Raw genomic sequence first — 15520 nt, 5'->3', positions numbered from 1 at the left:
ACTGTGGAGTAAAAACTAAAAACAAGTACTTATTAGGCCGTATTCAGAAAGAAAGCTGAAAACTTTTAAGCGCTTACCGGCGCTTGACAAAATATGACAGCGCTGGACAAAATAGGGCTACACAAAGGAAGCAGGCAGACCAAGACAAATTTTAAGGATTCTTATCGATCAAAACCCCACTGTGTTCCGTCCAGCCGATTCAATGACGGGCCACGGGGCCACGTACGAGTGTTTGTAATGTCCGCGATCCCATCATGAATTCTTATTAGTCAAATCTACTCCCTATCTTTTTTAACTAATTGTGATCAAAAAAATAATAAATTCTATTCACCTGATAATCAAAATGTTTGAACCCACTTACCAGTATTATGTTTAGTGTATACCTACAGTATATTATATCTATGTTTGAGTTAGTTAATTTGTTTAAACATAGATTAATATTTAAATGTAAGAATTTCAAACTTTGCAACTTTGTTATTCGACACTAATTAGGTAGGTACGTAATTTATGATACAATAATTATTATTTACCTACTCACTTGTTTCGTATTTCAGGTATTTCACTATGAGCACTTGCACGCGCTTAAAATGAATTCGTTTTTCAGTTTTTAAAGTGAAACTTTTATTACTTACATCTGCATCGTCTCAAAGTGGTCTCAAACTTTTTGGTCTGTGTAGCGCATGTGCGTGACGGTTGGCTGCCGAGTAGGTTTAGGTTTTAGCTTGGTTTTAGCTAAGGTTTTAGGTAAGTTTCACTTTTACCGTGGTTTCATAAAACCACACAACATTTTTTTTTAAATTAAGTATAATTTTTTTTTGAAGATTTAGTGGCCTGGTTACAAGAAATTATAAAACTACATACAAAATCAGAAGTCATTAAAATAAGCATAAAATACTATAAAATACCTATGCACAAAATATGCAAATAAAAATGGAAGTAGCCATAATTATATTTTCTAATAATTATTCTAAAAGAAAAAATTAAATGCTAACAATTTATTTATTAAAAAATAATTAAGAAATATGATTAGAAATTTTTAGTTATTTCGTTTATTATTATTCATAAAAATTCAAAAGATTTTATTTTTTTCGTAAATAATTCACAAGATTTCATTCAAGATAAATGCGTTGAAAGAAACGTTGATGTTTCAATACTTGGGAAATTGACTATGTAAGAAAAGGACAAGATTATGAATTGGCGTAAGAAAGAGCGAGATAGGTATATAGCTTTATAAACGAGTCGAAAATAGACGACAGATTCCGAAAGTACCGAAACAACGTCGCCATATTGTCATGTCAGGTTATTGAATGTGGTGAAAAGTGAATGCAGTTTCTTGATTGTATTGTTAAAACAAGGAAGATAGTGTTAATTAAACTCCTGTGTCTTTAATACTAAGGTACTTATCGATTTATAAATTGCAGTGATTACATTGTGGTTAAACTACATAGATTTCATTCATTAAAATTTGATAATTACTTCGGGTGTGGTATTTAGTTAGTACAGAATTGGTACATACCTTGTTTATTTTGTTTTAATTACACGTTGTTTATGTTATTATTCATAACATGTTGCACCTGCTCGTGTTAATGTTAATTTTAAATTGATATTGAAAATCGTATCTATAAATCAATAGTTATGGCTGCGTAGTGAAGCTCTTTCATCGTTTACTTTTTATAGGCGCAGGGTGCAACGCTGCATCCGTTGAAACATGAGCTATCAGATACCATCATCACAGAGCCGCACAAGTAAGTGATCGTTTTAAATTTCAATTATATAGTTTAGATATTGAGCTATGTGTATATCATTTACTATGACTCATATGTTAGCTATTGCCCTGATTTATTAACACCAACAATAAGGCCAATACAAATCAACATTGAAATGACTTTTCAGCAATCCTATCTATACATTCAAAAAAATAAAAATATATAGTATAAAATCTAAATTTATGTAAGTACATTTATACATTTATTTTTTTTGTTTAAGTCTCAGGAATCTGGACTTCTATATTTGTTGTGTCATGATAATAAAAAAATAAAGCTGTTAAGTTATAATAAATATGTGTATATTCAATAACATACAGTATTGTTCTCAAAGTAAAAAATATTTTTAATTTATTAATTTCATAAATTAACCAAGAAGAAAGTATATTTTGTAATATTTAATTCATTATCTGGTTCAAGTGCATAGTGATATCAACAACAACAACTTCAATACTATTTTAAAAACTATAAATAAGTTTTTGTATTGTATTGTTTACTTGAAGCCTTCTAAAAATATGTAACATATAACAGATTTTCTACAAAGAGAATGATCAAATTAAAAAAGGGTACAAGTTACTACTTTAAAATAGAACTTGTTTGTTTATTGCACGCCTCATAAGCGAAGCGTTGAGGTGGGTACTACTGTCACTTCGCGCAAAACATCTGATTTTTCAAACTTAAAATGTCTTTATGTATCATACATTGCACTTGTAAGATAAGACATACACACACATATTAAGAAAAAACACTATTTTTAACGTTCATGATATTTTTGATGTCATTATTGTTATTTAAACTAGTTAAAAAACAGTTTAAAAAAGTTCTGTCTTGGACGTCCGTGTGTCTGTATGTGCGGATCTTTTTTCTTGTTTACACGATAGCGACCGAAATACTTTACTAATCGAGTCTTTTTTTTTCTCTTACGCTTGAGTATGCTCAGGAATAGAACCCTTTCATTTTTCAGGGTCTGATTCGATGTGGTTTAATTGTTATTAAATAAACAAAAATAATAATTAATAAATTTATTAAAAAAAAATTATGAGGCGTGCACTTTTGGATTTTCCAAATTATTTGAAATCTATGACTGTGTTTCACTCCTGCCTATATGATTCAGTACTTAAATTTTTGTTTCTAATGTTATCACAATGATATTCCAGTGTCGCATAGCAACTATGGTGGATCTGATGTGCCAATGGCTCCCAGCAAGGAGCAGCAGACCCTCATGTGGCAGCAGAACTCCTACTTGGTGGATTCTGGCATCAACTCTGGTGCTGCCACTCAGGTTGTTATAAAATTTTTAAGCTTTTTGTATTATGTTTATCTTTCTATGTCTAAAAAGGATAACACAATAAGGCTTTTACATACATTGAAAGTTTAAGTAAATAGTTAAATAACAATACTAGAAGTTAAATTAAATGCTAAGTGTGAATTCCAATGTCCTTTTAACCGCGGCTGTACACACTCGTCGAGAGCCTCTCGTGGAGAGCCTCGGCCGAAAAGACTTTTGTCGAGAGCATGCCTGTACACACTCGTTCTAACATTTGAACTGAAGACTTACACGAGAATGGACGTAGAAATAGCTGCTGCTATTTGTCTTTGTGCCGTGAGCTATTATAATTTTTTAAACATTTACTATAAAAAAAAATCTCAAACCATGGAGAAAAAGAAGATGGTGGATGATTACTATGCACCGCAGTAGAAACAGGGAAATAAATATAAAAACTTCCTGAATAGTTAATGTATTTTATTGTATTTTTAAGGAATCAATAGAAACACTTCTTTGTTTCAGAAGTAAAATGGAAAATCAATTGGCTGAGTTGGTGGCAGAACCTTCTGGCCAATCCATACTAATATTATAAATGCGAAAGTAACTCTGTCTGTCTGTCTGTTACTCGATCACGCCTTAACTACTGAACCAATTTGCATGAAATTTGGTATAGAGATATTTTGATACCCGAGAAAGGACATAGGATAGTTTTATCCCGGAAACCTACGGGAACGGGTTTTTCTTTGAAAACGCGGGCGAAGCCGCGGGCGGAAAGCTAGTTTAAAATAAATCCATAAAAAATAAGTTCCATAAAAAAGGTTCTGTTTGATAGCACTCCAAAAACTGTAATTCTCGTTCATTAGACCACATAGTGAAACATGTGCGTTCATAAATAACGTCAGCGAGCAACTAACTGAACGAGTGTGTACATGCTCGCTCTCGTTTTCCTCGCGAGACTCAACGAGACCCTTTGACTCGGGCGCAAAAAACCGACCAGCGACCGAGACAGCCGAGGCGAGACACGAGAGTGCGAGACAAGACGAATGCACCATGTACATACTCGTTCTCGGCCTGTCTCGGTGTGTCTCGGCGAGTGTGTACAGCCGGCATAAGGAGTATGAGTTGTTGTTGGTCAAATATGTATTTTGATGGAGTAAATGGTTAAACGTAACACAAGACCACTCAGTCCTGTGCAATATGCATCACATGTTCGACATGTGTCATTTGTGCCTATTGTGCTACTTGCAACTTGTTTTGTCTTGTAAAATATTTATAAGGATTTTATAGTTTTGTAATATTTGTCTATACATATACTAAAAATGTTTTATTGTTCAGGTGCCATCTCTTACTGGCAAGGAAGATGACGAGATGGAAGGCGATCAACTCATGTTTGATCTTGACCAGGGCTTTGCCCAAGGTTTTACCCAGGAACAAGTTGATGGTGGGTATTAACTTCATTTGAAGTACATAATGTGCAATTGTTAGCTACTTGTATAAAATTTCAAAGTTGTTTTTTGATAAATTTTTCCATTATTTATCTATTTTATGATAGTTCTTAATGTTCTCCTTTATAAATAGTCAATTTCTGAAAATAATTCAACTCCAATGTTGTCTTCTTGATATTGAGTTCCTAATACTTTTTTCAAGCCTTATATTATAGCAGTCAATAAATAACTTTATTTCTATAGACATGAACCAGCAGCTCTCGCAAACGCGCTCGCAGCGTGTGCGCGCGGCGATGTTCCCCGAGACACTGGAGGAGGGCATCGAGATCCCCTCCACACAGCTGGACCCGGCTCAACCCACCGCTGTGCAGCGCTTGGCTGAGCCCTCGCAGATGCTCAAACATGCTGTTGTGAACTTGATTAATTATCAAGACGATGCTGATCTTGCTACCAGGTAAGTTGATGATAAATCTTCGTTATAAATTAATATGAAGTGCTGTTTAATTATGTTGTTCGTAATTTGATAGGTTTTATATTTTAATTTATTATTTACTCACTTCTTATATTAAAATATCCATATAATGCATATTATATTCACTCAGTACAATCACTATTAAAAGTGGAGGAAAACTTAAAAAATAAAGATGACCTGAATAATGGCTGAATATGTACAGTTTTCAATTTATAATCTTGTAAAAACTGTATAATTATAAAAGTTGATTTTCTTGTCTTTAGGGCTATTCCTGAGTTGATCAAGCTCTTGAACGATGAAGACCAAGTAGTAGTCTCTCAAGCAGCTATGATGGTGCATCAGCTGTCCAAGAAGGAAGCTTCCCGTCATGCGATCATGAATTCGCCACAAATGGTTGCCGCTTTAGTGAGAGCGATCTCTAATAGCAATGATCTCGAAACCACTAAAGGAGCTGTGGGAACTTTGCATAACTTGTCTCACCACAGACAAGGTTTACTCGCTATTTTCAAGAGTGGAGGCATTCCCGCTCTGGTGAAACTACTGAGCTCTCCTGTTGAGTCTGTGCTTTTCTATGCGATCACAACTCTCCATAATTTATTGCTGCATCAAGACGGATCGAAAATGGCCGTTCGTCTAGCTGGAGGCCTACAGAAAATGGTCGCACTATTGCAGAGAAACAATGTGAAGTTCCTCGCAATTGTCACTGATTGTCTTCAGATCCTCGCGTATGGAAATCAAGAGTCGAAACTGATCATCCTCGCGTCTCAAGGTCCGATCGAATTGGTGCGAATCATGCGCTCGTATGATTACGAAAAGTTGTTGTGGACTACATCTCGTGTACTTAAGGTAATATTGTTCATATTAAATATTATGAATGCCTCACATGATTGACTATATCTAATAAAAAAAAATTACTTACTAAATAAACAGAGCATTATTGGTTATTTAAAAATCTTTTAACGCGCTTTTGTATGCTTCACCTGTATATTTGTATGTAAACAACATGTCTAGATTCAATTTTGACCCACTTTAAACGAAAAGCCTTTCAAACTTTGTATACTTATCATGGATCAGTGGGAATACAATAATTTCACCATTTTTTTTAAACTATATCAATTATTTATAGGTGTTGTCAGTGTGCTCAAGCAACAAGCCAGCTATTGTGGAAGCCGGCGGTATGCAGGCTCTTGCTATGCATCTTGGTAACCCAAGTGGCCGTCTCGTTCAGAACTGCCTCTGGACTCTGAGGAATCTCTCTGATGCTGCTACCAAGGTAAATATTAATAGTTTTTATTATGAATCATGTGTATTATAACTATTTTTAAATTACAGATAAGAAATAAGTTGGTATATCTGTGTTCTTTATAAAATTTATAGATTTTGGATCATATTAGATTTCGCATTTTCCAATGTTGAAACAAATAAACTGACAAAAAAATTAAAAATGTTGCAGGTGGATGGTCTTGAAAATCTGCTCCAAAGCCTTGTGCAAGTGTTGGCTTCAACTGATGTTAACATTGTTACTTGTGCTGCTGGCATACTTTCTAACTTGACTTGCAACAACCAACGTAATAAGGTATGCTGTTTTTTTTATTTGTATTTTTTTATCTATGCAAATGCAATTGTTTAATTGTATGACTTGCAGGCTTCGCTTTTGTTAATGGAAGTGTTAAATATAAATATGTATTTAATTTTTAAAACCTTTAAAATTATGCATAACATTATGTTATAGAATATTTTATTCTAATGTTCATTGATTTTTCGTAATTTCAAAACGAAATGTTGCATTTGGTATTTGCATATGAAAGGTACTGATAGAATTTCACTCATTATTGCAGTCATATCATTTACTATCTCAACTGATTGGTTGTAGTTCCACAATTATTGTAATGAATGTAAATAAACTTATAAACATTTTTTACATTCTCCAAATGATGTTTTATTGACGTGACAACGTCTTATAATTCGATAAAGCCGGCTGCACGCACGAAAAAACATGACTCATGCGGCGTTACCTCGCTCTGACTCATCTGAGGCATTCCATGTAAGGCTTGAAGTGCGAGCAAGAGTGCGGAACGAGCGAGAAAGAAGCACAATCGGACATTGTCACGTTCAACTATCGTCAGTAAACCGTCTTAACAGACAACCAATTTTTTTTTTAATGTGAACTCATAATTACATAAACTATTGTCAATTCCAGGTGACAGTATGCCAAGCAGGCGGCGTGGACGCTCTAGTGCGTACCGTGGTATCTGCCGGCGACCGCGAGGAGATCACTGAGCCGGCGGTGTGCGCGCTGCGGCACCTCACCTCGCGCCACGTGGAGAGCGAGATGGCGCAGAACGCGGTGCGCCTGCACTACGGGCTGCCGGTGAGTGACAGTTAATGTCAAATTTGGCGGTGACGTCATACATTTTCCATACACTAGGGATGGCCGCGTGCGTTGCGTCACATCGATAAACGCTTATCGATTACTAGTAGGAATATAATAATACTATGAAATATAAATATGTACCATATTTTAGTTAAAAAATGCAGGTTAAATAATTATGTATTAATTATCTGGGCAATGTATTATTCAATATTTAACTTTTTATTTTGCATACTTTTACTATTATCATGAAGTTGTGAAACTGGCTGTTACATAGAAAGATTAAACTTTTTGTTTTGCGTAACTCAAAATGAATGTTTTGTTGTTGTGCAGGTGATAGTGAAGCTGCTGCAGCCGCCGTCGCGCTGGCCGCTGGTGAAGGCGGTGGTGGGGTTGGTGCGCAATCTGGCGCTGTGCCCGGCCAACCACGCGCCGCTGCGCGAGCACGGCGCCGTGCACCACCTCGTGCGCCTGCTGCTGCGCGCCTTCAACGACACGCAGCGGGTACGTGTGTATATGTGTGTATATGTGCCCGGCCAACCACGCGCCGCTGCGCGAGCACGGCGCCGTGCACCACCTCGTGCGCCTGCTGCTGCGCGCCTTCAACGACACGCAGCGGGTACGTGTGTATATGTGTGTATATGTGCCCGGCCAACCACGCGCCGCTGCGCGAGCACGGCGCCGTGCACCACCTCGTGCGCCTGCTGCTGCGCGCCTTCAACGACACGCAGCGGGTACGTGTGTATATGTGTGTATATGTGCCCGGCCAACCACGCGCCGCTGCGCGAGCACGGCGCCGTGCACCACCTCGTGCGCCTGCTGCTGCGCGCCTTCAACGACACGCAGCGGGTACGTGTGTATATGTGTGTATATGTGCCCGGCCAACCACGCGCCGCTGCGCGAGCACGTGTTTACAGGGTGAATGATTCAACTGGGCGTGGTGGGTGAAATTCGAAAGTGTCAAAATCGAAAAAAGCTCTACTGGACACGGTAGGCGAAATGCGAAACTATTAGGAATATCAAAATTAGCTTAATGAAGTGATCAGGTCAATATTGATGTATGATGATTGATGATAATATTAATCATCAAAATTCAAAAGCATCATGAGATTTGTGAAGAAAAAAAATTGTTGACTAAGGATCAACGGTATTTTATTACACCAATCGTTTCTGTCTAATACGCAACCAATTCTAGAAAATAAAAGAAGAAACATAACAATTTCTTATTGTATATCTACCGAATTTTAACTTCAATCAGCTGTTGAAATTTTCAAATAGCAATTGTTATCCTATTAACTATACCGTTATACTAATAAAATAAAAATAAAATCCAAAAATCATCAATTTACAGCAACGCTCATCAGTATCGGGCGGTGGGGGTACAGGCGGCGCGTACGCAGACGGCGTGCGTATGGAGGAGATAGTGGAGGGGGCTGTGGGAGCTCTGCATATACTGGCCCGTGAGAGCCTCAACCGTGCGCTGATTCGTCAGCAGAACGTTATACCGATATTCGTGCAGCTGCTGTTCAACGAGATTGAGAATATACAGGTGATTTAAATTATGGTATAGATCTGAAATGTACGTGTGATGGAAGAGGTAGTGTAATGGGAATAAAAGTGAATAAGGCTTTGATTGAAGAAATAGAACTTGCAACGCAATACTGTTTTGTCGTGCTAAATGTTGACTTTATCGTTATAAAGCAATTTTGACCAATATGTTTTAAAAATTTAGAAAAAATGTTTTTTTTTTACCTTATGATTCAATTGTGACTAAGTTATATGTTTTATGTTATATGTGAACTTATAGTGTAATTTGCCTATTATATCATCCCTTAGTGACAAAATAATAATAAAATATGTTTTTATTATTACAGCGTGTGGCGGCAGGAGTGCTTTGCGAGCTGGCTGCAGATAAGGAAGGTGCTGAGATGATAGAAGCTGAAGGTGCCACTGCTCCGCTCACAGAACTGTTGCATTCTCGAAATGAAGGTATGCACTATATCCCAAGAACTTTTTGTTATTCTGACTAAATAATTGTAACTATGAGTAAAGTAGGTAGAAAATTATGATTATAATAAATTGTATTTTCTTTGTAACTCATTATCTTTTTGACATTTGCATTGATGTTAGTAAAATTATGTCATGAAAGATTATCTACAAGATTTGCCCACTTGCAATAAGCTTGCACTAAACAAATCGGACAATAACTTCCAGGATCACTACTTACAAATACAAAGTAACAAATCATACTGTTACTTATCGCAGTCCCAGTTATATTATACGCACGGGTAGCCGAGAGGCTAGACGTTGCCTCGGTATGGCAAAAGACCTGGGTTTCCATCCCGTCATACTGCCTTGTGATATTTTAAGCTATTGCATAGCTTCTATCGCGGGCCTTGAGCGCGGGGACCGAATCCAGAAATTTAGTAACGAAAAACCTCACGCTCCCCACTCCGACGGGCGCGGAGGTGTGGCTTGAAGGCATAGCATGCAATAGCTTAACCGCGGCAGTCCCCGAGTGCCACACTTTTTTTTTTAATTCTTTTAAAATTTCTCATCAAGCATTTGACTATAAAAGTTAATATTAAACTCACAAATACACACTGATACTGACTACGCAGGCGTAGCGACGTACGCGGCGGCGGTGCTGTTCCGCATGTCGGAGGACAAGCCGCACGACTACAAGAAGCGGCTCTCCATGGAGCTCACCAACTCGCTGTTCCGCGACGACCACCAGATGTGGCCCAACGATCTCGCCATGCAGCCCGATTTGCAGGTCATTATCATTGTCTCTTATGTATCCCCATTTCTTTTTATCACAGCCGCAGCAGCGTAGAGAACAGCGACAAAAATGATTAAACTTGACATGAATTTGTAAATGAATTATAAGTAATAGACTTCTAATTGGATGATAGATTTGAAAATTAACATAGTAAGTTAGGTTTATTTGATAGTCTAATTCCTAATGGTTTGACAAAAAATGTGTAACACATGCTGCCCATAATTATGAGTCATGTTATGAAATGACTAACGTAATTCTATTCCACTTGTATATTATGTTGATCTTTTTTTGATGAAATAAGTTATTTAGAAACTTTAATTTGTACTTCATTTATTTAAATCGGTATATTATAATAATTATCTTTATATATAAAAATGAATCGCAAAATGTGTTGGTAAGCGCATAACTCGAGAACGGCTGAACCGATTTCGATAATTCTTTTTTTATTATATTCCTTGAAGTACGAGGAGGGTTCTTATGTAGAGAAAACGTAATTATGTACCACGGGCGAAGCCGGGGCGGACCGCTAGTATCCCATATTTCCTATATGTCCAAAATTAATTGGAGGCTTGAATTTCCAGGACATGCTCGGGCCTGAGCAAGGCTATGAAGGATTGTATGGTACGAGGCCATCATTCCATCAACAAGGTAAGATTCTACCATCTTTACATGCATAGATACTAACTTGTAGATATAGTGAGTAGATTAACATATATTAGAAACAATATTTTATGCATAATATTGTTCAGGAATAAAATATAGTTTAAAGTAGTTTTACAGGAATCATTTCATTTAGTGTATTCATAGAGAAGAAACAATTATGTTTACTTTTTTTAATATTATATGAAGTATAATTTTTATGTATTTAAACTCAAGTATTTCTCATATTTGTTAATCTCCTAACACAATTGTAACATGTATGGAATATTGTTCATTGTATTGTATATTGTGCTCTTATTATAGAGTTATGAGAATGTGTATATCTTTATAAATATGTGTCTCTTCTTTACACGCAGCCTAATCCGGGACCTATTTATCACTAAACTCAGGTGATGGGAACATTGTTACTTTTTAAGTGATTTCTGAACAAAATAATTACTAATTTTATATTTTGTGTGTTTTTGCTTTAGTGTAGAATTTTTAACCCGTTGTGTGATTTGGTTTTGATTTTGTGTTTTGTTTACTAAAATACTGGTAGATATATTTAGAGGAATAACAAATTTGTAAATTGATTATTTAAATTTAACTATAGCAAAACTACATAAATTTTTAAAGGCATTTGTAAGCCATAAAACACAAAATATCAAATTCAAGACTACAATATTCAGTGTGTTCATGATTATTGATATTGTAAAGTCATTGGTTTGTGACAATACATACCGCTTTAAAAATAAAAAAAAAAAAACTCCCAAAAAATAAATAATTAAAATCTCCAAATTAAGTATGTTTTCTCTAAATATATGTATGAGTAAAAAATGATGCATAATTGAGATTTGATGTAATTGGTATTTCTTATTAACATAGCCTTCTAATATTATACACCCTATCATGTATTATTTGCTTATTTCTGAAGTTTAAGATATACTATTCTTTATTGTATCACGGTTTTCTCCATTGTTTTTAATGATTTTTCGTGTCGTTTCTTTTTTATAGCGAATTATTTAAACACAAACTTCGTTTTGCAATCAAGAAAATTATGGCTGGTATCACTTCTTCTAGATATGTTCTTTTTGCTTTTTCTGCCAGTTATTTCAAACAGATGTATGAAATAAACGGAGTAAAATAGTATAACAGTTTCTTACAGTTTTTATGTTCATATGACACTTGATACCCATTAACTATACTCGGCACGGCGATCCTTGATCCCTATGACAGTTCGTCTTAGTGATTGCTCGTATAATGGGTCGTATCGATACTTTACTAAGTTAAAGGTGTGTCTTGCATTATAATACAATACTCATATAATGTGTATACATTATATGGCACTTATGTTCACAAATTAACAATACAATACTCAAATAATGTGTACAAACTTGCAGGCTACGACCAAATACCGATAGACTCGATGCAGGGGCTGGAGATCGGCAGCGGGTTCGGCATGGACATGGACATCGGGGACGGTGAAGGGGCCGCTGCTGCTGAGTTGGCGTTCCCGGAGCCGCCGCATGATAATAATAATGTGGCTGCGTGGTATGATACCGATTTGTAGGGCGACGTGTAGTAGGGAGTGTGCATACTGGCTGGTTAGTGTGCTGTAGGTATGGGGTAGTGTGCACACTGAGTTAAGTGCGCTGTAGGTATGGGGTAGAGTGCACACTGACTGGTTAGTGCGAGCTGTCGGTTACGGGATTGTGTGCATACTGACTGGTTAGTGTGCTGTAGGTATGGGGTTGAGTGCACACTGACTGGTTAGTGTGGTGTGGGTAAGGGGTAGTGTGCACACTGCCTTGTAGTGTGCATACTGACATGTACTGTGCGCTATGAGTACGAGTTAGTTCGCATACTGACTGGTAGTGTGCTCTGTGGTTATGGGGTAGTGTGCATACTGACCAGTTAGAACCATTGAACAAGTCAGTTGTACTGTTCGTTGACTTGTAGTGTGAATATATACTTGTATATGTACACTGACAAGTAGTGTGCGCGCAGACTTGTAATGTGTACATTGACTTGAGTTTTGCGATGACTTGTAGTGTGCACACTGACTCGTAGTATGTACACTAACATGTATTGTGTACACGCGGTACACTTCGATTGTTCGTTACACTTTGGGGCTTGTACTAGTGAGTACACTATTGTAGGATAGTGGCAAGTAAGTGTACTGGCCAGTGGATGCATTGGCTAGCAAGTGCACTAGCTAGCGAGTGCATTGACTTCGAATACACTGGCTGGTAATGAATACAATGAATACACTTGCCATTATAACCTGTAACTACAGCGTATTAACCAGTATATAAGGTGAGCTTTTGAAACTTGATTGTGAGGATATAACATAGATATTATACTATGTGTCCTAAATCGAAATGATATTAATAAGATGACTTTCCTTTCCCTACTATGGTAAAGAAGCCTTACAATCTAGTTTCAAAATTTCATTTTATAGCCAGTCGCACCAAAGTAAAGACCCACACTCATATTGTCAAGTAAACCTATAACATTTACTATGAGATGTTTTATAAGTAGAGCGCAGTAAAAACAATGTAATCCTGGAGATTGGTAGCATTTTTTCGCCACAATTCAACTTGCTATTTGCAATTATTTTATTGCTTAGAACTTTATCTTCCTCATTCTTTGAAGACATCGCAGATTTATAAATGTATTTGTGTGGGTCAACAATTACTTAAATTTAATTATGTTTTAAGTTTACGCCTATTTTTTAATATTGTTTTCCTTTAATACCCTTTTATATCGTTGACATTATAATATTGTATTAATTATTATTTTAATCAGTGTCATATATTATGCAATTACAATAAATAGTACAACATCCAAGCGATATACCTGTGATATATTTACAAAGGCAGCTTGAATTAACTGACAAAATCACAATTTTATATAATTTTCTTAAAATTCATTTGGTGCTATGTTTCAAATTTCATTATTCAATGCATCGGAAGATGTGTTTATTATGTGTGAAAATTATTTCAATTATGAATCGAAATTATATAATGTAATTTTCGTATAGGCATGTCTTTTTAGCGCTCGCTCGACCCTGCGTTGATTATATCGGTTTTGTACATCGACGTATGAAATGCGTGTAATCGGAGAATAGGGTAATTAGTACTAAGATTTTTCTAGGCTTTAATATATTTTATAATTTTAGCTGCCGCGCCGTATTCCCTCTAAAAATATATGAATACTAAACTATGTATGAAACTGACACTGGGCGCGGCGATGATTCGATTAATTATTTTACGTGCATTTACGTCTGTAGTGTGATTTTTGTTATATCCATCGGCTGAATGACTTTTTTTTTATTTAAATAACGCATAAGACTGTTTGATTGTGTAAGGAGTATTTAATGTTTGACTGCCATTATTATTTTATTAATAGGATGAATACTTCGCGTTGAATATAGGATGATGTGCCGAGACCGATACGGATGTTTTTGAATATTTTTTAATCGTATGCTTAATAGCATAATATCATTGCGCTAATACTACGGTCTAACACCGATCGTGAAATATAAAATCAAAAATAGATTGATTTTAAAATGCCAAATACAGAATAAAACCTGTTTTAAATCGCTTTGAGATATTTTTTTGCACGATCAGTGTTAGACCCGTGACTCTAGGAATGTTCTAGTAATTAGAATATATTTTGGAGTGTGCTTATGTAGATGAATATTAGCCAGACTTAGATGAACCGTAACGTAATATGTTAACAGTAAATAGACAAACGATAAAATAATACTGCGTCGTTGCTAAAATCGTTACAATTAATGAGTTAGGAATGTACTAGAAATACCACCATTTCGCGACACAATTTTCATTCTTTTTATTATGATTTTTTGAAATGATCTATGCAATTTCGTTTATTTGTAAATGGAATTTAAACCCCAGTACTTTGAGTAATGATGTGTCGGTTATTTTATTCCAAATGAGATAATTATACAGATAACAATTTTGTCAAGCAAAAATCAACAATAATGTAATGGTAATATGAGATGTATCAAGAATGAAAAATGTGTTTCGACTCAGTTATACCGTTAATTAGTAACTGCCGTATATTGTCTTATGGTTTTAGTAATGATAGGAATAGATGTGCGTGTGAATAATAATTTATATTTTCATGATCAAAAATACAGTATTGCACCGCATTGTTTCGTCTTCCTTTCATTTAATTGCTATTTTCTATAGATTATTATTTACACGTACAAAAATACATTAATACATTGAATATATTCAATTTAGGAAATGCACTAACTATAAACAAGTGCACAATGTAGGTATTAGACTAATGTAATCGCCTAAATTAAGGTTTAGTAGTAATTACGTAATTCCTCTAGGATCTTCGTATATAATTTTTCTATTCGATATTGTAAGCCTTTACCAATGTTTTTATACTTGTTCGATATTATGAAGACATTGCTGAAGTATGAGATTTTGTGTCCATTTATGTATGGATAATAAATTAAATATGGAAAAATTTGTGGTGTTTTATTTGAATTGTTTCCTTTCAATGTCCTTTACCTACATAATTTAATAGTGCCTGCTGACATCATGTAATTACTCGTTATATTAAAAATAAGGAAATTTTGGTGTGTGCCTAAAACGTTCAAAAGAACGATTTTTTGCATATTATTTCAGAAACTATATTATAGTTTAGGTATTAGTTAAAAATAAAAACACGAGCAGTTCAATTCTGCTGTTCAGTTTATGGAAGTTGTAATATGAAACGAAAATATCGTAACAGTGTAAAAT

The 15520-nt window shown here is 35.5% G+C and overlaps 1 protein-coding gene across 1 annotated transcript; it reads left to right on the top strand.

The window, feature by feature from the left end:
• The first annotated feature begins 1681 nt into the window (after positions 1-1681).
• On the top strand, positions 1682-15245 carry arm (armadillo). Its single transcript, XM_090105028.1, has 14 exons — positions 1682-1745; positions 2921-3045; positions 4366-4471; positions 4719-4929; positions 5211-5793; positions 6074-6220; positions 6401-6523; positions 7148-7318; positions 7652-7822; positions 8670-8867; positions 9193-9307; positions 9940-10094; positions 10682-10748; positions 12140-15245. Exons 1-14 carry the CDS (start codon positions 1709-1711, stop codon positions 12307-12309), a joined length of 2379 nt encoding a protein of 792 aa, XP_089961154.1. The 5' UTR covers positions 1682-1708; the 3' UTR covers positions 12310-15245.
• Positions 15246-15520: the final 275 nt, after the last annotated feature.

The sequence above is a fragment of the Colias eurytheme genome, chromosome 9, assembly GCF_061535395.1.
Source record: "Colias eurytheme isolate Ceu_HAF_F1 chromosome 9, ilColEury1 Martin Lab GWU primary, whole genome shotgun sequence".
NCBI lineage: Eukaryota > Metazoa > Arthropoda > Insecta > Lepidoptera > Pieridae > Colias > Colias eurytheme.
Note: the sequence above shows the minus strand (reverse complement) of the source record. Positions and strands in the feature narration are given on the sequence as shown.